Genomic DNA, 24,820 nt, shown 5'->3' with positions numbered 1-24,820 from the left:
ATACAAGAATCAAAAGTACAGCAGTTTTACAATGTAGGAAAATTTAATACATACTATATAAACAACATATTTACATCAGAAATCACTAGGACAGTGGCATTTTTTCTCTTTTTTTCTCTCACAAATATAAATTAATATTAATTACTGTTCTTTTAGTCAACAGGTTTAAAAGACTTTTACAGTAAAGAGTCCTTCTCTCCCTGGAGGGAGGTGGAGGTCAGGAGGAAATGAGTGAAAGCAGAGGAGCATTCGTGTGTGGGTCACTTAAAACTGTTTACGTTGGGGACCTCAGAGAGCCACCTCGGTTGGGCAGTGCCCGTCTGCTCTGCAGGGCTTCCTTCGGCTGAACTCATGACGTCTCCAAGGGCCCGGGCTGAAAAAAACCTTCTTAATAAGACAGACAAACAGATAGACAAACAAATGAAACAGACAAATGGATGCACAGACCCAGCGCGTTGCTACTTTTTCCCGCACAGAGGATAGAGGAAACCCCACAGCTGGCTCAGAAGAGCTGCACCAGATGCTGACACAGACACCGCAGTGACGTTTATGGCCGTGGATGTGTCCCCTCCTCCAGTCCCATTCACACCCAGTGACTACGTCTGGTCCCTATTTTGAGGGGACAAAATGTGTGCATGCAAACCCGGCGAAGACTTTCCCTACAGCTGCATGAAGTCCAGTGAAGAGCCATCCATTGTGAGCGAGCAGAAACAGGACTGCTCAGAGGCAAAGCCAACGTGACAGTGGGGACCACTCTATGCTGGCTACAGGCAACGCTTCCACTGTTGCACTGGTTTTAAGAAACCACAAACTGCCTCATGCTTGGAGCCTGGGATGAGCAGAACCCCTCTTGCACGGGCTCAGAAGTGCCTCTTGTTGGAGTTCAGTTATCCTGCACCACTAACACTGGTCTAGCCGGCACTGCCTCTGCTACGACTTGTATGGCACAAACTTCCCGTCGTGATAGCACCACCGTGTGAATGTGAATGAAAAGAGCAATTTCTCTTCACCTCTGTGAGGTTTCTTCCATTTTTTAACTTTAAAAGCTAATACCTCTGAAAAGAAAGGACCTCTTTGTTGAATACCACAGCAAGTGCAATCACAGCTTAGTGAGAAAGGCAGCGGTAATGTGTGGCCTCAACACCTCCGGCACCGCGTGGAGGGGAGACAGTGGGGGTTAGTGTCTATTCATATGCGCTTTCCAAAGCACCTGAAGCAGGGAGGCCAGCCCTCAACACCCCTCAGATATCAGGGAAAGGACATCACAGCTTATTAAGGACATATACTGGCATCTTAACAGAGCCCCAACTTCTGCCCCCCACCAAGAAGAGCAGCCTGAACAGCCTGATCTTTAATACTGAACTCTGGGAGACAAAGCAACCCCACACCCCAGGCTCTGGGTAGCCTAGCTGCTGGGAGAGCTTTGTTCTTTGCAGGGATGCAGTAGTACTGACAAAGACCTAAAACCTCAAAAGAAACGGCCACACTGACTTCTGGCCAGCAACCTGTGAGGAACCACTCCCCACACTGCTGGCTGGACACTTGTGTGTCATTTGCCATGACTCTTCACACTTGGAGGAATGTTTGCTTTGAAGCCCGCTGAGCTGGGCTGCAAACCCCTCTTCTCCCTCTGCCACGCTGGGCCTCTAAGACATTTGCACCAGGAACTTTTAAGTACCAAGTCCTGAATTCTTCGTTTTCTCCCACCTCATTTAAGTGCTAAGCCCGCAGGCACATCTCCAACTCAGACTGCTGAACAGTGGCAGAAAGGTGCCAGGTGGGACCACTCCTCACACAGAGATAGCCCACAGCACTGCCATCCAACTCTGTGCTGCCACCCCTTGTGTTTTGGTTGTAGTAAAGCTTTGTGATCACCATTTTGTGAAGCACAGAGAGAAATCACCTGCCCAGCATTAGGTGCTTCGGGGTCCCCGGATGCCAAGAGCCATCTCTTGTCCTGGTAACTCACAGCTCCCAGCCAGCACCTGTGTTAATTCCTGGATATCCAAGCTGCCCGTGTCAGGAGAGAAGAGGGGTCTTGTTATGAATTCCTGCACACTAGGAAATACTGCTGTTACACAAGTTTCTTTCCTACTTGCTCAAAGTAAGCCTTTGCTACAGAAATCTGCCTTTTTTCACATATCCCAGAACCTCCCAGAGTCAAGATCTGCTAGTTCCAGCCCTGGATCCCCCTCTTTCTGCTCTTCTGTGGCAGGGGATGCAATGGCAATCAGAGCAGAGCCAGTTTCTTGAAATGGATAACGACACGAGAAATGATAATGAGTCCTGAAAAGTGATGGATTGTCACCAGCATGGATCCAACTCCTTTGGAGTCACTGTAGGGACACAGAGTCCCTCTTTCAACCAAGCCCTTGTGACAAGAACAGCTTGGATGCGGAGGGACTCTCCCATCCCTCTTGGAATATACCATCCACGGACCTATGCTGGTTACACACAAAGCCCAGCCCAACCAGTTCATCCCCAATCCCAGAGCAGCATCTGTCACGTAACATCAAGGCCGAGCAGGCACACAGCCTTCTGGCACAATCCTAAGCAGCACTGATCCATCTTCTCGGCTTTGGGGAAACACTGCGGCTGAGGAAAATTCTCAAAGTGTCCGTTGGACTGGGGAAAACAAACCAAAGGAAAAGAATGAGGCAAGTCTGCTTCCAACATTCAATGAGAGAAAGGGGAAAGGGGAAGGGAGGGAGCGAAATGGGAACCCAAATCAGAACTGAGTCTTCCTCCACCTGCTCCTCCGAAATCCTCCTTGACCCAGCAAGATGATAGCAGCATGTTCAGAGTTTCTGGTTGTTGCATCCAAGTCTTTCAAGATGTGTTTCCCCCCTCCTCAGTCACTTTACGTTTTCCTAATGTTCCAGTTATAATCTGGATTATTTTTCTGTTCTAGCGACCTATCCAGAGGTGACCTGTGATCGAGAGGTGACTTGGAATCATGAGGAGATTTCTGAGAGGGGGGTGAGCGAGGGTCCGACATTGAGGGGTGAGGTGGAGGAAGAGGCTGTTTGTAGTCTCCTGGTTTGTCTGTGTGGAAGGACCGGTAGTGGTCCGAAGGTCCCTGGCCATGGTATCCCATGGGCGGCCTGTGATCAGACATCCGTCGGAAATCCTGCTGGTGGTAATTCTGAGGCCTGAACTCATCGGACCGTCGGCGCTTGGAGTCGTGGTGGTGCCTGCAGAGAGAAAACGGAGGGGTGGAGGTCAGTTCCCCAAGGGACATGATTTAGCGGGCACCGTGGGTGGGTTGACAGCTCGACTAGATGCTCTCAGAGGTCTTTTCCAACCTTAACGACTCTATGAAAGCTTGTCCACTGTGGCTGGGTGCACTGCTGCAAACCCTGCCAGCCCTCTCGAGTGGAACTGCAATTACCTGTCATAGTAATCCCGGTGGCCTCTGTGGTCTCGGTCACTGCTGTACTGCTCGTACGGCCTCTTGCGGGAGAGGTTATTTGGTCTGTAGTTCCCAGAGCTTCGGTGGGGGTCTCCACGAGATCGCCGGTCCCCGTAGTGGTGGTCCTTGTACCAGTGCTGCTCATACTGGTGATGCCGCTCCCCCCCCCACATCTGGTTGCTGTTGCTACTGTAGCTGAATTTTCGATCTCGCTGCCACTCTCCTCGGTCTGCAACGAGGAAAGCGTTGATAAGTGCACTCCATGCTTTAATTTAAACCTACTACTTATTTGCTCAATTCTCTAAAAGGTTATCAGGTCTTTCTGTTGCTCCCGAAGACGATTTCTTCCCTAAGTTATACGGATCCTATTTTATCCCTTGTACTTCCTATTATCCTAGTAAATCTCATTCTCTCCTGTTTTTATACTTTCCTCACTCCTCTTTCCTGACTCCTCCATCACGTTTTCTAGTCCAGCAGTAAGTACAGCAATGAAGTACATTCTATCCCATCACCATTAAACCCTCGCAGCCATGATCTGTGTCCAAGAGCAAACAACCACTAGGGTTAGCAATGCTTTTGGTTCCCCAGCACTCACCTGTGTTGCTGAAGTGTCTCTTGGGGGGATGGCCGTAGCTTTCACGTGGGTGCCCGTGCATCTGCTGCTGGGCATGGGATGGGGGCATGTGGAGCTTCTGGGAATGAGGATTGTGAGGCACATGAGACTGGGACATGGCAGGATCACGGCTGGAGCCCGAAGGCTCCGGGCGGAACGGCTTCTTCATGCTGGGCATGCTGGCCATGTCTTCTTTCTTTTTCTGCTCCTGCGAGGGGCAAGAGAGAGGGGCTCAGCTGCTCTTCAACCACAAGACTCAGACTATGTGAGCAGTGGCCCAATCTGTCAGGCCCTGGACTGGAGATCCCCCGTTCTGTGGGCCACCTACCTCCTTGAGAAGCATCTGTGCCCGAGCATGGGCAAGTGCAACAAGTGTTAAAGAACACACCCAGAGGAAAGGTGCTTCACATCTCACCTCCTCTTCCTGCGACCTTTTCTTATGAGCCATCTTGTAGAGCTTGTGCAGTTTTCTGGCATCAAATTCTGTGAACTTCGACACAAATATCCATAGGTTCCTGGAAGGACATGAACTTCTGCTGTTAACTGCTACGTGAGCTGTTCAACTGTCATCTGCTTTCAAACAGACACCAAATCAGTTCTGCCCTCTAAGGAAAGCAGTCACATTCCAGCTCAGAACAGGATGTTTCAGGAGAGCTGGAACCAAGCCCTTCAAAGTAAAATAAGGGTTCTGCACTAGTTTCTCTAAGCACTCTCTGAAATCAATTTAAATGAAACCAGCACAACCTGTAGACAGAACCCTCACCAGAGGCTGGTCAAGGACTGAATGGGCTACAGAACATGAGGTTTCTCTTACACTCAGTAAGAAGCAAAGAGTACACTCTTCCACATCTCACACCCAGCAGCCGACGAGTGCCATTTTGAAATAGCACAGATTAGCAACAGAAAACGAAATTATCCCTCACCTTCTCCACAGCTTGATGAGATCCTGGTCAGAGTAGGCTTTAAGGCACTCAGAGATGCGGTCCCCAATTTTTAGGAGGCAGTTGCGTGTGTGCTCCAGCTGCTCTTGAACCGTCAGTCCCTTATCAGGCTTATCAAGTTGTTTCAGTGCTTTTTTCACTGGTCTCATCCTTTCCTTGCACTTGAGAAGGAAACAGAGTAGAAAGCGATTCATTTGGCAAAGGGCTCTGCACTGTTCCCTTGTTAATCAGACAGAGCTGAAAGATGTTCATTAGCATGAGATGTTAGCTTTATCTAACCGTCAGGCAAGGAGAAATCAGCTCTGAAAGCAGCAATTTGTTAGACATGCTGCAGAAGATAACGAGGAGAAGATGAGAATCTCCATCTCCGCCATCCCCTCAGCCTTTTAGAGGTGAACAATTTGCTTTGTGAACAGTAAACACACATGGGCTGATCCCAGGGCAGGCAGGGAAGTAGAACTGAGCATCAACACGCTGAACGAGCAGCCCCAGCTGAATTAGTGCTCTCAATAGCCTCCCTGTCCATCCCAGCCTGTGTTTGCTTTAATCTATTGCTTTTATTAAGACCAGGAGACATGAGATGAAAGCACCACCTTTTTCTACTGGAGGCGTCAGCTCTTTGCACAGACAGTACATCAGACAGGTTTCAACTGCCTGACTGGACCTTTCATGCACCACAGAGGGAAAATAAAAGGGAAAAAAAAAAGCCACAAAGATAACACAGGGCCTATAGGGAATACACAGATTTAAAAATACACAGATTTCAAAGCACAGAACTGTTTTTAAAAACTGATATTTCGGCATTTCATTATGTAAGTCAGGCAACAGAGCATCTGTCACAACAACTTTTAATACAAGGCTATTTTTTATAAGCCTTGCAGGCATGTTTGCTCCCAGAGCATTTACACAGCTAGGGATGTGCTTACACAACTCTGTACCAACTACAGCCATACAAGGTCACTCTTAGAGTCCCCGTGTATTCTGCCACCTAGAACAGCCCCAATGGCTCCTTGGCTCCTGCAGCAGACAAGACTGCCACATCAGGCTGCAGCATGGCCTGTGACCCAGGCTGCCAAGGGAGCAGTGGGAGTTTATCCTTCCAGTTCTTGAAGGAGCATATAAACGGGAGGGGGAGTGACTGCTTACATGGGTTGATCATGATAGGACAAGGGGGAGTGGCTTTAAACTAAGATGGGGGAGGTTTAGGTTAGATATTAGGAGGAAGTTGTTCACTCAGAGGGTGGTGATGTGCTGGAACAGGTTGCCCAGAGAGGTTGCGGATGCCCCACCCCTGGAAGCGTTCAAGGCAAGGCTGGATGTGGCTCTGGGCAGCCTGCTCTAGTGCTTGGTGACCCTGCCCACAGCAGGGGGGTTGAAACTGGATGATCTCTGAGGTCCTTTTCAACCCAGGCCATTCTACGATTCTATGATATGATCAACTGAAAGAGAGAACTCCTCTGAGCTTTGACATTTCATCCTGTTGAGGTGCCATGTACAGCAGGGCTGTTATGCCATGCTTCAGACCAGCTAGAAGAAATTGCTGTGGGACTCTATGAGGAGGATCTCTCCTTGCTGAAGTAGATATATGGATCACCGCTGATACCTAAAACATACCCTCAGATAAAGTACAAGCAAACTCTGGCTTACTAGGGAGCTCTGCCACTACCAACCCATCTCCTGTGGAAAATACTCACTATGCTGAATGTTTCTTGGTCCAGATCATCATCCTCATCTTCTCCAATGGGGACTGGTTCACTCCCTGCTGTAATGTGGACAGGACCTTGCGATCTCTTCCCTTTACTTCCAGATTTGGCTTCACCTTTAGGCTTTACAAGGACAAATTATATCACACAATGAACCAGTCTGCAGAATCCCAAGTGATCCAAGTAATAGCCTGCACACTATTGTTACTGGCAGTTGTTAAACCCTGGGCACAGCTCCTACAACCTTCCTCCCAAGATTTCAAACTGTTTTGCTGTAATGCCTCTGTTTAGCTTTATGTCATCCCTGAGGGAGCAGAGGGAACTCAGAGCCAATGTTGTAGACCTGAATATTATGGTTATACTCATGGAGAGAGAAAACAGTGTTGGAAGAGAGAGGTTAAGCTGAAGAATATATGCCCCTTGCAAAGAGCCTGGAGTAGTCTATGAAGACTTGCAACTTCACACAGCATTCTCAAACTAGTCGCTCTGGAAAGCGACCTCAGATTTAAATTAAGTGTAAATTTTGACTTATATGGCTTATCTGCAGTCAAAACCACACGCAAAATCACAGAAAGCAAACTTTCCCCTACACACACAATAAAGCTCCTTGGTTTGTACTCATGACCTCAGTGTCAAAACACAGTGGGCACACAGTACATACCTGCTCACTGGACAGGTATGTCAGGTAATCATACCAGAACATTTTACCTCTCTTCCAATCTGAATCCAGCCTAAAGGCAGTTGTACACAAAATCTGAGGGACACTGTAGCCTACGACAATACCACTGGTGTTGAAACACTCATTCTGATGAGTCCTGAACAGTCACAAGGTTAATCCACAGTCTTGGCAGAATGGTCTGCTAGGTTATTTGGGGTGAATTTAAATATTAGGAATGTGGACAAGTAGCTGCCAATCCTGGCATAAATCACAGCTGAACTTCGAACTGAATGCTCCACGCTCTACACCCTTTCTTCCTTAACATCAACTACTGAGCCACACTGCTGTCTCAGGGACAGCTGTACTTCACAGGCAGTCCAACAAAATCTTCTCTTCCTTTTAGCTCCTTTTTCACAAGGCGTAGGACATACTGCTTTTTCCACTCTACTGCAGTTCTACACACTAAGAAGTTCGGGAGGGCTGGAAAATGGATAAGGTCTCACTCCAGTGTTTCATTAATGACTCTTCACATAGGGCCTTTAATAGGACTCACAGCTTACCCTTCTGCTCAGACTTCCCTATCCAACTGCTCACAAGAATATTGCATACCTTCTCTTTCTTTTCTTTTGTCTTCTTTTTCTCTTTATCGCTTTCCTTTTCTTTCTTAGTGCTTGTCTGTTTTTCCTTGTTCTCTTTGTTCTCTTTCTTCTTCTGTTTCTTTTTCACTGGGCTCTTGTCCAAGCCATCATCCTAGGAAATCAGTCACGGCACAGTCAAAGCTGGAGTCCTTCACCTCACATACACATTCTTCCATAAAACATGCATCTTTGAAAAGCAAGCATTTGTTGAGATCCATCCAAATTTGCCCTCACACCTCTTTAACCCGACAGCAAGGCTAGTGCTGCAATCCACCCAAACAGCCTTGAACAAGAGGGCATAAAAATTATACAAGCCCCTGGCAGACTTCAGATAAGCACCACTTCCCTATGCCAGCTGTGCTGGAGAACGCTCAGTCTGTAAGGTAGATACTGATCAGAACACGAACAAAAAGCCTTAGACTACAAGCCAAACCACTCAATGACAGAAGGTTTCCTAAGCAACAGTATGACCTTGGTAAACTCCAGCTTCACCACTGGCTGATATACTGAAAAGGAGAGGGAAACAATCCTTCATTCTCTCCTTTATAAGGGCAAAAGACTTTGTCCTGAGAACACCTCTCCTCCAGGTCAGCATGTGGATGTGCGTGGCCCTTCCAGCACTGTCCCCAAAACACCTCAAGTACTGACCTAAAAGGGCAGGTGGGAAAGGTCAGTCTTTCACCTTTCAGTTGTATGTGGGTTTTTTTTCTAAGTTTGCTAGTGTCCTGTGGGAATGCACTCTGCAGCTCCCCTTGACCCCACAGGGCACTTGCCAGGGCTGCTTCTCAAGCTGAGATCCTGTAGTAACAATGCAGTCTGAGGAAACCTGGAAAAGCTGCTACCCGAGCAGACTCACCTTGACTTCACCTTCTTCTGACTGGTTGTCTGAGTGCCGAGGAGGGGAGAGCTCGTTCCCATGCTCATCTTTGACTTTGGGAGCCTTGTTCTCTTTCTTTACTCGTGGTTTCCTCTTCTTTAGCTTGCCCTGGAGAGAAGACAGAACAAGTGAGAGCAAGCAAATACCTACAGCTGCTTCCTCGAGGCATCTCCTGAATGCCTCGCTAACAGCTGCAGGTCCTGCAGGGTGCCAGGATGCCTGAGGAACCACAAGAAAGCTTGGTGGGCCACAGACAAAATCAGACAAACAAACATCAGCCAGAAAGAGGAATTGTTTGAGATATTCCCTTAACCTCTTAAATTTCACCAGCCCCTACAGAGTGGTGCATACGGACCAATGACAGTAAGGTGACTGATTCCCACTGACACTAGGCAATTCATGGATATTTACCAGAGCAAATCATGGTGCAACTTCCAGTAGGAGAAAAGGAAAACAAAATATATTTATAAATGTACATACATTCCAGGACAATTTATGTCCTGTTTGAATAGCCTGAAGTGCCCCTTGCTGAGAATTGAGGGAGTTTTCAGCACCCAGACTTGCTTAATCTTTATTTTTTATTTTTTGTAAGTTGCAGCAGGATCCAGTTCTCAGAAATAGCTTACTAAACAGGGCATGAGGCATCCTGCTCCGCATCAGTGGTGTGCACACTCAACTTGCAGAGTTTTTTCTCTAAGTGAGAGAGGCTGCAAATTTGTCATGGAATTAGAGTCCTTCAGTAAGTGCAGTAATTAATTACTTGTCCCCCACCAATTATCATTTCAGCATCACAATGCAATCAGCAGACACATCAATATTCTTTCATGTAGGAGAAACTCAGGGACACAGCCACAAGGGCTGTCTTGCCTCCTATTACCAACCAACCCCTCGTCCCAAAAAACCTTGAGCCGAGCAGCTGTGTCTCACCTCTTCCCCATCTTTCATGTTCTCTTTCTTCTCCAGATCCTTCTTCAGCAGTTTCAACAGATAATCAACTCGGGTCTGGAGCTGTTTGCCCTGAGGTTTCTTATCTGTCTCAACAGGTAGGATCTTTGATAAAGAAGTAAAAAAAAAAACAAAAAACATTCAAATGTACATATCAAACCTTGGCAAAAGAATTACACACCAGCAGCACACCTTTCAGGTCCAGCAAATGGCTGGAGATGCTGCACCTTTTAGGGGGAACTACAAGGCTCAAGCATTTCCTTCCCCCTGAGGATCTTGGCACAGACTCTCCCTATCTAGCCATAAAAGCAAAGCTCCAAGCAAGAATCTCTCCCTGGGGTATTTTGCAGGTGAAAGGACCCCAGGGCAGCTCTCCAGATTCTCTGCAATCTTCTAAGTGCAAAGAGGAAAAAAACAAAAAAGCCCTGCAAAGTATATTTGGGACCTTGCACTGCAATCCTGAGTCCGTTCCCTTTGATTCACCAGATTTGCTTGTCACAGCCTTGTCACAGCAGCCCTCTGGTGGCCTCAGACATTGGTACAGCAACGTACAAATGCAGAACTTTTATTGGAAAACAAGGCTGCAAGGAACTGCTTTGCGGAAGACGTATTTCAGCTCGCCAGCTAAGGTTACTTCTTTATTTCATTGGAAATTGGATGGTGTGTCTCAGGCAATTGTAAAACTCCCTCCCTGAAGCTTCACGTAGGAAGGCCCTCGGCCACAGTCTGACCTTTGCTGAAGGCTCTAGAGGGGATGTCATGGGAATGAAGCACATTGGCAGCCAAGCTGATGCAGTGCCCCAGCCCAGTGCTGCAGTTCACGGTGCTGACATAAAGGATGGCAGCTTATTTTTAGCCAGGATCATTTCAGTGTGGCCCTTATAAAGAGCTCTTATGGGAATGACTGAGGAGCAGAGGAACTAGGTAGATGCTTTCCAGCTGGCTTCGCTGTCACAGCCAGTCACGGAACTGTACCCTCAAAGCTAACGCAGACCACTCCTGACATAAGCAGTGTAAAATCTGTGAAAAATAACTTCCATACAGCACAGAAATTCAACCTCAGCTCCTTGTGAGACGCTCAAGGAAATATCAAGTCACAATTATGCAGTGCACCCTCTATTTTGTGCATGGAACCACATATGTCAGCGTTACCATTTTCTTCCTGCATCATTTCAGTGTGGTGCATATGGTACTGTTCAGAGAAGATTTACTGCCAATCAAATCAGACAACTCTGCTTTCCATCAAGCAAGCTGCATTCCACAGAGGTTGCTGTTTTCCTTGTTATTATTTATTATTACTTTTGGAGTGCCTACAAACAAACATCTGTTTCTGGGCTAAATCAAGCGTGCTCCTCTATGAAGACTGTAATGGACCCAATATAAGCAACATGCAAAGCACCTACCTTATCAGATAACTTCAATTCCGGATCTGTTTTAATTAGTTCCCAGTTTCCATAACCATGCTCGTAAATCCCCACTAACAAGCGAGAATCCTCCTCCACTCCCCAGTCTACATCGAAATGGGCAGCTTTGACTCGGCACGTCAGGCGGTACCTGAAGGCATTGCAAACATGAGCTACTTTCAATGCTGCAGGGGTAAAGCAAATCCACGTATCTAGGCTAGTCTCTCTTCACTATAAAATCCAAATTCCCCGAGCCTGTTTCTGTGTTGCCCACTCGGCCGTTCAAACTCACTTCTTTCTTTCCTCTGGGTCTGCAGGGATGGATTTATGCAGCATTTCAAACTCCTCTTCGTGCTGGATGATGGATTTCACATTGACTTGGACACCAGAGATCTTGATGGTAGGACCTCTTCTTTTCCCAGGCCCTTTCCCTGCTTAATAACAAAACACAACAACTAGGAATGGATGTTTTTGTGTGGAAAGAAAACCAACAATGCCTAGATGGACACACAGAGATCAACACCTTACTCACCATTTCTTTAAAAAGAAAGCCCCTATATAAATTATCATCATCAATTCACTTTGCAACTCAAGCACCCCTCACCTTAAAAATACACCTAAGTATGCCAGAGTACTGCCTCAGTCAGAAGCAGGCAGAGACCCAGTGGGAAATCCAGCCCTGTGTCTCCACACCCCAGTTTATCTCTGCTGGCAACAGCTGCCTGATGGAGATGGGATGATGGAAGAAGTTGCAGCGTGGCACGGCCGCCCCGTTCAGCAGGAAGGGAATGGCTTCTCATTATTTTATCACCAAAAACATCCTGCTTACCTTCACCTGGGTTTTCTTTCAGCTGCTCCTCGTATTCCTGCATTGCTGACACACAGCTGTTGTGGATGAGTTCCCCTAAACGTTTCAGATCAGCCACAGATTTATCCACCAGCTCAGCATCCCGGGCAATGCACTCCAGCCTGGAGAAGGGGAAAAACAAACGGCAAGTTTTGTATTTGATGCAGCATTTCTTATCCCAGTTGCTCCCTGAGCAAGCATGTCACAGCTTCTGAATGAATGCTGTGTGTGTATGAAGGCATGAAACCTTCATGAGTGGAGCTGGCACAAGAAACAGTTTTAGTCTTCTTTTTTTTAGTTCTGACAACTGCAACGTAGTGTGGATGTAGTAGAGCTGACCCAGTCCTTTGGCTTTTATAGTGTTAAAGCAAAGGTGAGAACTGTCTAGCTCTGGCACAGCCAGAAAACCAACCTGTCCAGTGTGCTTTATGCTTTCCTCCCCGGTGCTGCCTTAGCTCCATTTGGTGGTCAAAAGCTGCCATCTGCTGTCTGTCTTGCCTGGCTGAATTTCATAAATCAAGGCCCATACACAAACCTTGCATTTCACAACCCAAGAGCACAACCAGCTGAAATAACAGTCATTTCTCAGACAACACACGCAGGGATTCCTGCCCTAGCTCCAAGACCTCAGTAAGGGTTTCAGCTCAGCAGACCCACCACATGCACCCGTCTCCTTACTCGTACTGGGGCACAGCACTGGGGCTGCGCAGACCCAGAGTTGAGGGCAATGTCTTTCCCCACTTTCCTTCAAGTGGGAGAAAAGTAAGAGAAAGATGCTCCAAATTCAATCTTGAAGCTACATGGGTTGCTCTGAAAGTAATGCCTCCTATTTATTTCCATGGAAACTACAACAGATACAAAGAGCACAACAACAAATATCCATTTGATAGAGTGAATTCTCAGCTACAACACTGTTCTTCACCATGGTCACTACTGTTAGCTATGCACTTTTGCCAGCAATGAGAAAGAGCTTGCGTGTTATGCTTGTAAAAATCTGCACCAGTGAAGGTGACCCACTGTTTCACAGCTGCTATGAGTGTAACTGTTAGGAGAACGTTACCCACGCAGCCCATCCTTCATCGGCTCAAACAGATGGAAGACAGAAGGCACCAAATCCAGGCTACGCTGTGGGTGTGGAAGGACAGTCTAGCCAAGACTGGCGATGTGCTCCAGTGTCAACAAACTGGACAGGACCTGGGGCTATCACTGTCCTTTTCTCCGGCCTGACTCGGGAATTTTGAGCCTTCAGCTTAGCTAGCACTGCAAAGTAGCGGTGAGAGGTGATGGTTTGTTCGGGTTCCAGGAAATCCAGAAGGATCAGCCCTTTCCTGTCCCAAAAGACAGTGCACATCCCTTCGCCCACTGAGGGCTGTGCCTCTGAAATTTTCCTTTGATGGAGAATTCACATGTCACCAAGCCATGGACTGCCATTTTGGCTTCAGCTGGTAGTGGTGACACCACACCTCGTCACTGGTAACAATGTGATCCAGTAAACCCTCACCTTCAGCCTTGCACTGATTCAATAGATCCTGGCAAACCTGCATGCAGAGTTCTTTCCGTTCCTGTGTGGGCATTCACGGGACCCACCTCGCACAAACTCTGTGATATTCCAACACTGCCACCATCATTTCCAATGCACTGAAGCTGGTACTTAGCTCTGGACACAGTTCCCTCATCATAATCTCCCAATCCATGGGAAGGTTCAACCTCATCTGCCCTTCCACCAAGACCTGCCTCTGACATCACTGGCCAACATCATAAAATAGGAGCATTGCTTCTTCTGCAGCCCTTGTAATATGCGTGGAGAAGCTTGTCAAGTGTTTCGGGTCACATTTGCCATTCAAGCAGCTGCTCCCTCTCCTTTCAAGGCAGGATGGAAATGCCCCAAGGGCCAGATCCTGCCAGCAGCACTAGTGCTCCAGCTGCTCTCTGGGCAGCATTCATCAGTGCCCACCAACTGAGACATGAGAGACCATATGGCAGTGTTTGGGCTACCGAGCACGTGACAGCAGACTTGTTGGGCTCTGAGCTGTCAGGTGAGGCTGTCAGACACCTATAGCAGTGCATGCATGGCAGAGCTCAGAAACACAACGTTTCCCCCATGATAACCTCTGGAGAAAGGCCAGGCTGAGACTTACCGCTCAAGAGGCAGTCCAAACTTCTTGTAAGCCTTGATAAACCTAAGAAAAGAACAACAGCAAAAAAAGGGACTAAAGCAACTGCCATAAAACATGTGTCAAATATCACAAATATGTTTGGATATATTAATTACAGCCTGTCATATTATCAACCTCACATTCCACGCTGATTAGCTAAGCATCACTCAGGACTGGGGAGCTTAATCCATTAAACCCCAAAAAGAGTTCTGCGACCTCTGCTGGAAAAGAACAGAACGCTGTTGTGAATGTCAGATGTTTGACAGATGACAAAAAGAGGAGAGACAACTGTAGTGTAAAAAATATATATATATAAGAAAGCATTAGCTCTCATTAACTTCAACTTCCAAGGAGAAAAGAGGCATTAAATCAAAGTCATTAGTAATTTTAAAGCTCAGGCTGTTAAGTGTAACAACCTCTTGCAGAACAGCCAAATGCGGTGCAATCCATCACAAAAACTGCTGTTTGTGTTTACTTCTTACTTTTTATTATGAAAATTGCCACCACTGCTGATACACACCTTCAAGGCAAGACTCAGACACCGCTGCTGAGATTGAACAGTGCCTTGTGCTGGCAGTAGACTCAATGGCTTCAACTAACAGATTACTTTTAAATGAGCTATTTTTTCCCTTCTTTTTTTCCACCTTTTCCTCTTTCAGCTACAGCTCTTTAACCAAAATAGCTGTTATGGTTCACAATGCAACACCTCTTTCCTCCTTGATGGTTTCAGGGCCATATACGGGGCATCTACCACAGTGCAGAAAGTTCTAACATCTCCTATTTTCAATATACAGTTACCAGAGACAGAAGTGAGGAAAACACACAAACTCTATTCTGTTTTTGGCTGAACCTCTGGGCAGAGCCCTAAGACAAAGGCCTGAGGAAAAGGCTCAAGGAGAGGAAAATGTGAGAAGAAAATAATACTCTGGAATTCAGCCCTCAGCTGATTCCTGTGACACGGTGAAGGAGAGGATACACCATTGCTCTGATTGATTGGACCACTGCTTCTCATGGGGTAATTTTGCCAGACAGAGCCTGTCTTTCACTTGGGCTTAACTCATCAGGGCTACTGCCAGAAAAACGTCAGGAAGGCCAGAGCCCTTGTCTTCTCCAGCACCACCTCATGGCACTTTGAGTCCTGTGTAATACAGAATCCACGTAGCTCAGGTTGGACAGGTGCATCAAGGATTGTTTTTTTGAAGGTACCAGTTTGACTGCAGCCTACTTGAAGATAATCCAGCCCATTTTTCTCAGCTTTGAATATTAAGGCCATCAGTCAGTAGCAAATAGAACTGTACAAACAGGCAGAAGCAGTTCCAAAGAACTAACTTCATATAAACCACCGACGTGCTCACAGCTGAACATCTCCTGGCTCATCTTGGTGTTTTCAACACCCCCATGGGGTTTCTACACTTGTTCACTGAACCAACGCTATCGCTCAGCACTGACCTCCGGATTTCAGCGTCAGTAAATCCTTCCACAGTGTCTTTTCTAACACTCCGAGGACGTCCACGGCGCTTTGGTCTCTTCTCATCATCGGTATCATCAGTCTCACTTTCTGACCCCGATGATCTCTGAAGCCTTCTCTTAGTTTCTGCATCTGATTCACTGTCATTCGTTTGAGCCTGTACACAGCAGAAGGATAGAGGGATGATTTCACTGCTGATCTGTCGATCTTTTCCATCCCTCCCAGGCACTGGCACTATTTTATGTTGAATGAACTCGGCACCAATTCCTGAAGATGCAGAAGGCTGTGTAATCAAACCAGAAATGGCACACACTTGCCATTTCTGGCTAGCTAAGACTCCTGTGGTCACCCTTCCTTTACAGCCTTTAGTTTCCCAATTGCATTTTGATTTACTAAGGTTCAAGACGTTAAAACACATTCATTTTCCATGGTTCTGTGCCACAGTACCCTAGGCTCCTTGGAACCTGGAGCATTTTGAAAACTAGGACACCTGAGAAGTGAGGTACAACTGCCTTAGTGCAATCATCAGATACAAATGATCCTTCTCAGGCTTCCACTTTAAATCTTTTCCTCATCTTGTCCCAGAGAACACTTCACAATCCCTCCAAGTCCCATATCCCAGCAGTTTCCTTGCACAGACTACTTCCTGTTGGATTTGGGTAGATCACATCACCTAGAAACAAACTTAGGAAGATGGTATCTCTTTTGCCCTCAAGAGACAGATTCAGGCAAGAACAGCTATAGAGCCCAAGGGAAAGCAACAGCCTGAAAATGACAAACGTCAGTAAGATGTGCCTTATACATTTAGTTATTCTGCCCTGTGCTCACAACAGGATTTCTTTGTTTTGTCTAAGCCAGCATGAGTTGGACCAAACCCAGTGTGAGCTCCTCCACTGTATGACAAACCATGAGTCTGATGCATGATGCCAACTAGACACCAATGTGCCACCTCTGTGGGTTACCCCTAACCAGCTTTGGAGAAGGGACAGAAGCACAGGAAAGCTTCCCCGTAACCGCAGCCTTCGCCAGCTCTGGCCTCCAGCCCCTCAGCTCTTGGAGATGTGCTGTACCTTTTTAGTTGAGCTCCGGATGCGAGGCAGCATGTAGATTTCCTCCAGTTCTTTCTGCCTTTCCTCCTCCTCCACTTTTTTCCTCTGCTCCTCTGGAATGATATCGTCCCAGTCCTTCTGGGGCCGCTCGTCCAGCTCTGTCTCTTCCTCCTCCATGGTTGCAAAGTTAGCCACCTTTTATAAGCAAAGAAACACTTTCAGAAATCCCCTCCCCTGGCAGGAATACCCCAGAGCTGTCTGCTAAGCCTCAACTTCTTCTCCATCGGAGTTTTGCCAGCGTTTCCATAATTACTGTATAACGGATCCTTATGTCACTACATTCCTGGTTCTCTGCCATGTCTTTGGGCTAACAACTCTCGAGAAAGTACGTGCAGTTTAAAAAGTACTGCTGAGCCTAAGTTATCGTTTTTGTTTCCAAATTTGGTAAATTCAGCATTTTATTCACAGCCTTCAAGACCACTTAAAAGGAAATGAATACCTACACATCTGCCCAGCTACTAAGACCAGGCAGCCCCTCGGAAAGCTGCTTTGTACAGGGCACCTCTCACTGGGCCCGAATTGCTCTGTCTGTTCCTGACCTCACTGCTACGGGAAGACATGGGGAGCCACGTTCCTGTGCCCCACTGCAAGGGTCTGTACCTTGAACTGTGAGAGCAGCTCATCAGTGGCACTGGTGGACACTTCATTCTCCCGTGTTTCAGCCAAACGCAGAATTTCATCAATGTCCATCTCCTATCAGTCAGAAAGAAAAGCATGTTAAGGAGAAGGAAGAAACAGAAGGCTTTGAGAACAGACTTATGGGGTGCAATAGCTAAATGTGCTGATATGAACTACATAAAGTGCTAACATCTGTGGGGTGTCATCAGTGAGGAGCAGGAATGAACTACCTCAAGTGTACAAAAGTCTAAATATGGTAACAGAAGAAAAAGAACATCAAGGATGAGCAGCAGGGAGAATTTTCCAACAGTGAGGTGTATAAACTCTTTCCCTCAGGGGTAGCTCTGCAATTTGAGCCTTTAAGAGAATTGGTCAAAGCACTCAATAATAAACTGCCTAGCACTGCTGTGATGAGAGAGTGACCTACTTGACTTCACGGTGCTGGTTCCAGCACTGCCATGAGAACAACCCAAAAAAGACAAAGCTGGAGGTGCCCAGAGGAGGCAGGGAGCAGAGCTTTCCTCAAGCTGTGCTATAACTAGCTCACAAACCCTAGGGAGTCCAGGGTCTCTCCTGGTCACCATTGTTATTTAACCCTCAACAACAGCACCAGAGCCCTCTTCCTTCAGCTTCTTGGGACTCCCATGCACCCTATTCACCAACTTGCTCTCGTGCACAGAGCAAGTACAAAGGCATAAATATATCCCCAGTGCAGACCTGCAGAGGACTACCAACAGCGATATTATTTCAACTTCAAACTACCTGAGGCTCTGACTCTTCCCCTTCAAGCTCCTTGAAGAGATCCTCAGCTCCGAACTTCAGAATAGCTGTCAGCTCCTCTTTGTTGAAAGGATTTGAACTGCAAACAGAAAAGAGAATGAAGAAGGGTTTAGAGCTGTAAAGTCGGTTTTGTCACAGCACAAAACCACACCAAAGTTTTTCCCAACTAAAACAAGTAGTAAGCTTTCTCCTCAGCACTCATCTCTTTCCTGCTCTGGCTTGGACAGCTACTGTAAGGGGTACAGCCCCCACAGATTGAGAAGAAACGGGGAGAGTCTGAGGTCACTGACAAAATGCTGTTCCATGTTACCACCACCAGCTTCCCTCAGACCAGGATGATCTCTGGTGGGAAGAGGTAAGGAAAAACATGTAATACGATCAGAAATTGAAATGCCTTTATCCTCTGTGTCCAAATTAATGATTGCACAAGGCAAATTAATGGAAGCTGCCATTACTTATTGGTGAAAGCTCTCTTCTGCCTCACACCCTACCAAACTGGAGGTAGCAGAAGGTGAAGCTGGTTATGCCACATGCTCCATCAGATGTGTCTGCTTCCTGACACAACCACCTACTTGGATCGCCCGGAGTTGTTGTCCAGAACAGTCCGTCCAGTGGTGTCCATACGCTGGATCACCAAATGATCCAGCACCATTTTCTTCTTGGCCCTCTCAATGATCTCCTCCTCAACCGTACCCTTTGTGACCAGGCGGTAAATATTCACCTGAAGGGCAAGAGAGGAACAGAGCTGTTTTCCAGGACCTGAACACACTGTGCTGACACAGCGATGCATCCCTGAGCTGTTTCAGAGGAGACTCATCTGCTGGCATGCTCCTTTCATGCACAGCTGTCTTTTCAGAATGAAGACAAGCTTTTCTGTCTCAGGGAGATTGCTTAAAATCAGGCTGTTTGGCACCGATCTTGTAGTGTGCAAAAGGCCAAGTATAAATCCACTGAAAAGAAGATCACTAAATCCAAATGAGCATCAAACTTTTCACATCTGTAATAAGAGTCTAGGAAAAGATGGATGTTCATCTATCAGTTTTTATACGACAAGAAAAAACAGGAGTACGTGAGGCTAAGAAATGTGACATCACTGATGGGGTTCTTCACCTTGAACTATTCCAGGACTAAACATCAACAGAAACACCTAGCAAACTTGTGCTGACCTTTAAATGAGTTTCCCTGGGATGGTGTTATTCACTACAATCAGGACTGGGGGCAAAAAGGCTGTGTTTTCAGAAGTTCTGGTGCTGGGGGTGCCCCCTTAGATGTGCACAATGAAGCCACTGAGAAAATGACACGAGGAAACTCTGCTGACCTGCTTCTTTTGTCCAATGCGGTGAGCCCGAGCCTGAGCCTGGAGATCATTCTGGGGGTTCCAGTCCGAATCAAAGATAACAACAGTATCAGCAGAGGCCAAATTAATTCCCAGCCCTCCAGCTCGCGTTGACAGCAAGAAACAGAAGTCCTGGGGGAAAAATAACAACAACAACAAAAATGAAGTTAGCCAGCCTATCATCACAGATATAAAATAGTAGTGGTGACTAGAAAGACACAAAAGGAAACCAATGGAGGCTGTGGTGCACTCGTACTTCATTTCAAGAGGAGGAAAAGGCTGAAAGCCAAGGCACAAAGTGAGAAAGGTCGGGGAAGGGCACCTTGGAATCACTTCTGGAGTTGGACCGCACTGCACATCAGATCCCCATGAAGGCAGCAGACAGACACGTGCTTTTGTTGTCTGCAGTCTGCTGGGGGTGAGATCACTTCCAAACATGGAGCGTTCGAGTCACTGCCCAAAGGTACAGGGTGCCAGGACAGAATCAGGACATCTGAGATCCCCCAGGAGAAGGGAAAGAGCAGCTTCTACAGGCAGTCCTGTCTCCTTCTCCCCCACCCCAGCACTGCTGCCTTCTCACTTTTATTTATTACCTTCCCCACCACCACGAAGCACCTTCTTTATCTCCTGTGCCAGTCAAGAGCGGCCCCCAGTGCAGGCTCCTGGAGTGAGGACAGACATTTCCCATGACTGGGGACTGGCATGCAATGAGTGCCTGTGAGTCAGCAAGCCCAGATGAGAGGCTCAGCATGCCCTCTCCTATTACACCGGAGACTTTCACCCCCAACACCAGACTTCACTGTCTACCTACGCTTCAAATCTCCCTTTTGCCTCTGTCATTTCACATCCCAAACCAATTTCAGACTGGAGGATTTATTTAGCAAGTGGCTCACTCCTCAGCCCATCAGGAGAGAACTGCTGAATTCTGGCTCTTCTCAGCCTCTTTGGCACTATCTGGAAACGTGCCTTGCAGCCCCACTCCTTGGATGTGGGGGATTAGAAACAAGCGATATGGATGATTGCAAAACGTGTTGTGTCTGTATTAAAGAGGGCCAGGTGTCCTGTAAGAAGGAATGAACTGAACTAATTCCCTCCTGCCACCCACCAGACCCCTCTGGGGGCAGGAAGACCCGTGTGCCATACCTCAGAGCCGTCGGCGTTGAAGTGGTCCAGCGCCTGCTTTCGGATCTCCCCTTTTATTGAGCCATCCAAGCGCTGGGAAAAAAAAACATCAGCAACCACAATTACAAATAAAGAAGGAAAAGAGCCCTGTAGAACTGTTGCAACCAAGTTCTGGGAGCCTGATAGCCCCCTCCCCTGCCTGTAGTGTTTAATCATTAAAAATAGCCACCAATTAAAAATAGCTACACTGTGCTGCGAGGGCAGGAGGTGGTATGCTCAGGCAGCAGTTACACAGCAGTGACGCTCCAGCTCCTGTTACAGGCTCCCAGCCAGGATCCCTACATTCGCTATCCTTTCCTTGGGGTTTATCACAGGATGAAGGCCAGAGCAGGAGCCCGGCAGAGGAGGTGTTTTGCAGAGATGGGGCTTTATTTACTGAGATCTTGCATGCTGGAAACATGCCCCTTGCAGCAACCTTCAAGCAGTGACAGAAGTCCAGAAAAACAACAAGAAAGATGGCAAGCCAGCATCAATTGGAAGGAAACAAGCTGCACAGGATGTGTTAGCCACCTCAGGTAGAAGAAATGCAGATTTCAGCATCTCTAAATAGCTTCAGAGAGACAGAATCAAGCTTCAGTGCTGAGCCCTCTGCACAAAACAGCGTGCTGGTAGATGCAGAGAGATCTGCCCCCAAGGGCTTTTAGCATGAGCACATCAGTTAATCTTGGCTACAGAGATGGATCATGGAGTACAAGTGTCTCTATCAGCCAAGGTCCAAACCACAAGATGGTTTAGTGATCAACACCCACCAGTAAATGCTCAAATCCCTTGTACAGGTTTATGCTCATCATTTTGTCTCTCACTTAATATATCATTACTGAGCTGTTCTAAGAGCAGTCTTCAACTACAGCTCTCAAAGGACGTCAGTATCCTCACTTAGAGACAGCAAAACATCTACAAAGAGAGATGTGCCGTGCCCAGGAGGCAGCATCAGACACAGAGCGAGGCATCCCATGCTCTCAGGTGGCTTCTGCCTCTCCATGCCTTCCTTCCTTTGAGTGCCACACTGAAATGAAGGGACTTTCCAGTTCCATCCAGTCCATTTCAGTAAGAACAATCTGTAATCCAGCCACTGTCCCCTGAGAAACTGAGTGCCTCTCATTACCCAGGCTCCCTCCTTGATTTCTTGAATTTTCAAGTGAAGCCCACGTGCTGTTTCTCACCTGGAACGGATAGTGTTTGATAGTCAGGTACTCTGCCAAGATGTCCAGCATCCTCACCATCTGGGAGAAAATCAGGACTCTGTTGCCTCTGTCCCGCAGCCTGGTCAGCAGCTTGTCCAAGAGAATTAGCTTTCCACTGCTCCTGATCAGAGACTGAAAAAGTAACCGTCATTCCAGCTGATGCTTTCCAACCATGCCCCTGTGTACACTAGAGAACTGTTTTTTCTGCTGCCGTACTTCTCCTGTACTTCTCTCATCAAATCCTCTGGGCTAAGACAGCAGAAGGCACACACACCATAAAAGGTTCCCACGCTGCATTCACCTCCTGCTCAAAATGGCCACAACGTTCTGCCCACAGTGCAAGGCAAGGGCAGAAAATTCAGTGGCTCAGTTGCAATGAGTTTCCCAAGGACATTGGGAAAAAGCCTCAGCAGATTTTATCTCGGTGGGACAATGTCAGGAAGGAGAAAATTAAGGAAAAATAAAGATAACCAATGTCTCTGCCCACCTGCAGGGTCTCAATGCCATTCTCTCTCTCATTTTCCTCGGGAGGCTTGATAAGGTAGCAGTGGTTGCAGCACTTCTTCAACTCCATCACGATGTTCAGGAAACCAGATGTGCTTCCTCTTGTCCCCTTTGAAAGAGCCTTGTAGTTCCTTGTCAAAATCCACCTGCAGACAGGAAAATCAACAGACCAGATCACTTCACAGTGCAGAGCAGGCCTGCTGGAGCCCGAGATACAAAACCTTCAGAGACATCTTAATTCAGCATCAGTCTACATTCTTCCCTAACACCACAATTCTGTGGTGAGCTTTTCTCCCCCAAAATATAGCCCGGGCCCTATAAAGCTGGCCAGCTGAATTAGTATGATGCACACCCTGTAGTTTGGAGCTGGGTAATGTGAGGGGAAAATACCACCCAGCCTTACTTTGCATCACTGGGAAGCCCTTCCTACTACAGTTGCTGGCTGCCACACCGAGGCCTTCTGAAGGACATGGTATGCTCTGTCCTATATATACTGTGCATATTCCCAAGTCACTAAGGAAGATGTGCCCATTTCTGCTGGTGCTCCCAGTAACCTAGTAAATAACTCACTTGTAATACTGCTTCTGCAAAGCAGACATTTCCACCCGGAGGATCTGCTCCACTTTGGCCGGCAAAGATTTCTCCACATCCTTCTTCACTCTGCGCAGGAGAAATGGCTCCAGGACTTTGTGAAGGCTCTGGTAGCCATTCTCTCTGCCTTTCCCATGATCTTCTTCAAAATCCTCCCAGAACTCAAACCTAGCAACAGAGATGAGTAACAGAAAGAGTTAGAATACCTTGTCTTGTGTTACCAAACAGCATCTCTCAAACACACTCACACTACGCAATGAGATAGGAGACAATCCAGTTGATATATGTACAGTGGAGGATAGAAAGTTCACTTTTCTCTGGCTAGTTGAGCAGATGGGCAGCAAAGCTAGAAGCTCTCTGGGTCTAAGTTTATTTTTGAGCTTCACAGTTCCACATCAACTTCCAGGACCCAAAATCCCAGGTTTTCCAACATTTACTCTGATGTCAGCTGCTAGCATTTACCTAGCAGCAGTTTCTGAACTTTCCACAGTGCCCATCCTTAGGCAGGGTTCTGCCAACTAGATTCTGTTTTACACTGCTCAGGTTGGTTTTTTCTGGACTGCTGATTGCTCTAGCAGCTCTTTTGAAATGTGGGTATCTGCTCTGATAGACCTCAGATCTTTCCTTCACTACTTCTATGATCCAACAAGGAATCTGGAGGGCAGCTTTCTGTAGTCAAACATTTTGATGAGTTCAGGGACGTGTTTGACTTAGCAATGCTACCTGCTTTATTTAAAACATCTGTTGTAACGTGATGTGCTAACAATCAGCTAGACAGCCCTGTCATTGAGAAATACTCCCAGGACTGCCATAAAACACGTAGTGAGAACAGCTGAAACACCACATACTAGAAAACTCAGAAATGGCTGAGATGATTACTTAAAACAAGTTCAGCTTTTTTGAGATGGCACTTAAAACAGCAGACAGATTTCAAAGACACGTTTTCGGTTTCCTCGTTCAACTTGCTGCCAGAAATACTCCTCACTTAACCTCTGCTTTTCCTCACAAATGTTTGCTGCCCTTACACAGGTCTAACTCCACTGAGCTTAATTCCAGGGTTTCTGCCATTCTGCTCTCCCTGAAGTTTAAGCGGTGGATAAGAACAAACATGCAGAGGTATTTTATGAAGCACCAAAAGGAGACTTACTTCTCAGGCATGATGAAATGCAGCAGAGACCAGAGCTCTTTGAGTGAGTTCTGAAGCGGGGTGCCAGTGATCAGCAGCCTGTGGTTGGACTTGAAGTCGATCAATGTTTTGTATAGCAGAGAGTCATCATTTTTCAAACGATGAGCTTCATCCACACCTAGGAAGGCCCAGCTAATACTTCCCAAAACAGCCTGGAGGAAAAGAAGGAGAGGTGAAAACCACCAGTCAGAGGCTGGCTTCCCCATGTGCAAGAGGGGATCTAAATAAAACAACGTCTTCAGACCTTTACTCACCTTGTCCTTGAGGAGGATCTCATATGTGGTGATAAGTGCATTGAATTTCAGTCTTTTAGACTGAGAGTGGATCCACTCATATTCACGTATCTACAAAAGATAACAAATGTTAACACGAAGCAGCATTAAGTTAACAACTGTTATTTTACTGTAGCTACAGCTAGGGCCTCCCAACAAGTCCAGGCTCTGTCGTTCAGTGTATCATTTGGTGAGCAAAGGGTCTCCAAGGAGCAGCCTTACTGCACACATGGTTCTTATACAAGTTTACACAAGCAACAAAATTAAGTCAAACAACTTGCTGTTGTGACATTACCCCATCATCTCACTACTGACACCACTAGGCTCACAACAAGTGTTTGCTGCCTTGTCTAAATAATTCAGAGGACTATTAGCAGTCTCCACCAGCTCCCTGGGG

The 24,820-nt window shown here is 46.9% G+C and overlaps 1 protein-coding gene across 7 annotated transcripts in view; it reads right to left on the bottom strand.

Annotated features, from left to right (window-relative positions):
• Positions 1-24,820, bottom strand: part of CHD2 (chromodomain helicase DNA binding protein 2) — a 284,189-nt gene continuing 259,369 nt past the window's right edge. For 6 of the 7 annotated variants that reach the window (XM_065734015.1, XM_065734009.1, XM_065734011.1 and 3 more), the window contains 25 exons: positions 24,406-24,495; positions 24,113-24,303; positions 22,945-23,133; positions 22,358-22,520; positions 21,850-22,002; positions 20,648-20,719; positions 19,487-19,636; positions 18,741-18,889; positions 18,151-18,247; positions 17,371-17,463; positions 16,732-16,905; positions 15,643-15,818; positions 14,176-14,217; positions 12,020-12,159; positions 11,483-11,624; positions 11,191-11,341; positions 9,770-9,892; positions 8,822-8,950; positions 7,937-8,077; positions 6,661-6,792; positions 4,949-5,127; positions 4,441-4,540; positions 4,008-4,233; positions 3,392-3,641; positions 1-3,194 (listed from right to left, as the gene is read on the bottom strand). In XM_065734015.1, coding sequence (XP_065590087.1) covers positions 2,861-3,194; positions 3,392-3,641; positions 4,008-4,233; positions 4,441-4,540; positions 4,949-5,127; positions 6,661-6,792; positions 7,937-8,077; positions 8,822-8,950; positions 9,770-9,892; positions 11,191-11,341; positions 11,483-11,624; positions 12,020-12,159; positions 14,176-14,217; positions 15,643-15,818; positions 16,732-16,905; positions 17,371-17,463; positions 18,151-18,247; positions 18,741-18,889; positions 19,487-19,636; positions 20,648-20,719; positions 21,850-22,002; positions 22,358-22,520; positions 22,945-23,133; positions 24,113-24,303; positions 24,406-24,495 — 3,786 coding nt within the window. In that variant the 3' untranslated portion in view covers positions 1-2,860. The remainder of the gene's footprint in view (positions 3,195-3,391; positions 3,642-4,007; positions 4,234-4,440; positions 4,541-4,948; positions 5,128-6,660; positions 6,793-7,936; positions 8,078-8,821; positions 8,951-9,769; positions 9,893-11,190; positions 11,342-11,482; positions 11,625-12,019; positions 12,160-14,175; positions 14,218-15,642; positions 15,819-16,731; positions 16,906-17,370; positions 17,464-18,150; positions 18,248-18,740; positions 18,890-19,486; positions 19,637-20,647; positions 20,720-21,849; positions 22,003-22,357; positions 22,521-22,944; positions 23,134-24,112; positions 24,304-24,405; positions 24,496-24,820) is intronic. The other variant, XM_065734013.1, reaches the window with a different exon arrangement.

Source organism: Cyrtonyx montezumae, unplaced genomic scaffold, assembly GCF_038088225.1.
Source record: "Cyrtonyx montezumae isolate F1298 unplaced genomic scaffold, pur_monq_1.0 scaffold_17, whole genome shotgun sequence".
Classification (NCBI taxonomy): domain Eukaryota; kingdom Metazoa; phylum Chordata; class Aves; order Galliformes; family Odontophoridae; genus Cyrtonyx; species Cyrtonyx montezumae.
This window is presented reverse-complemented; position numbering and strand designations above follow the sequence as displayed.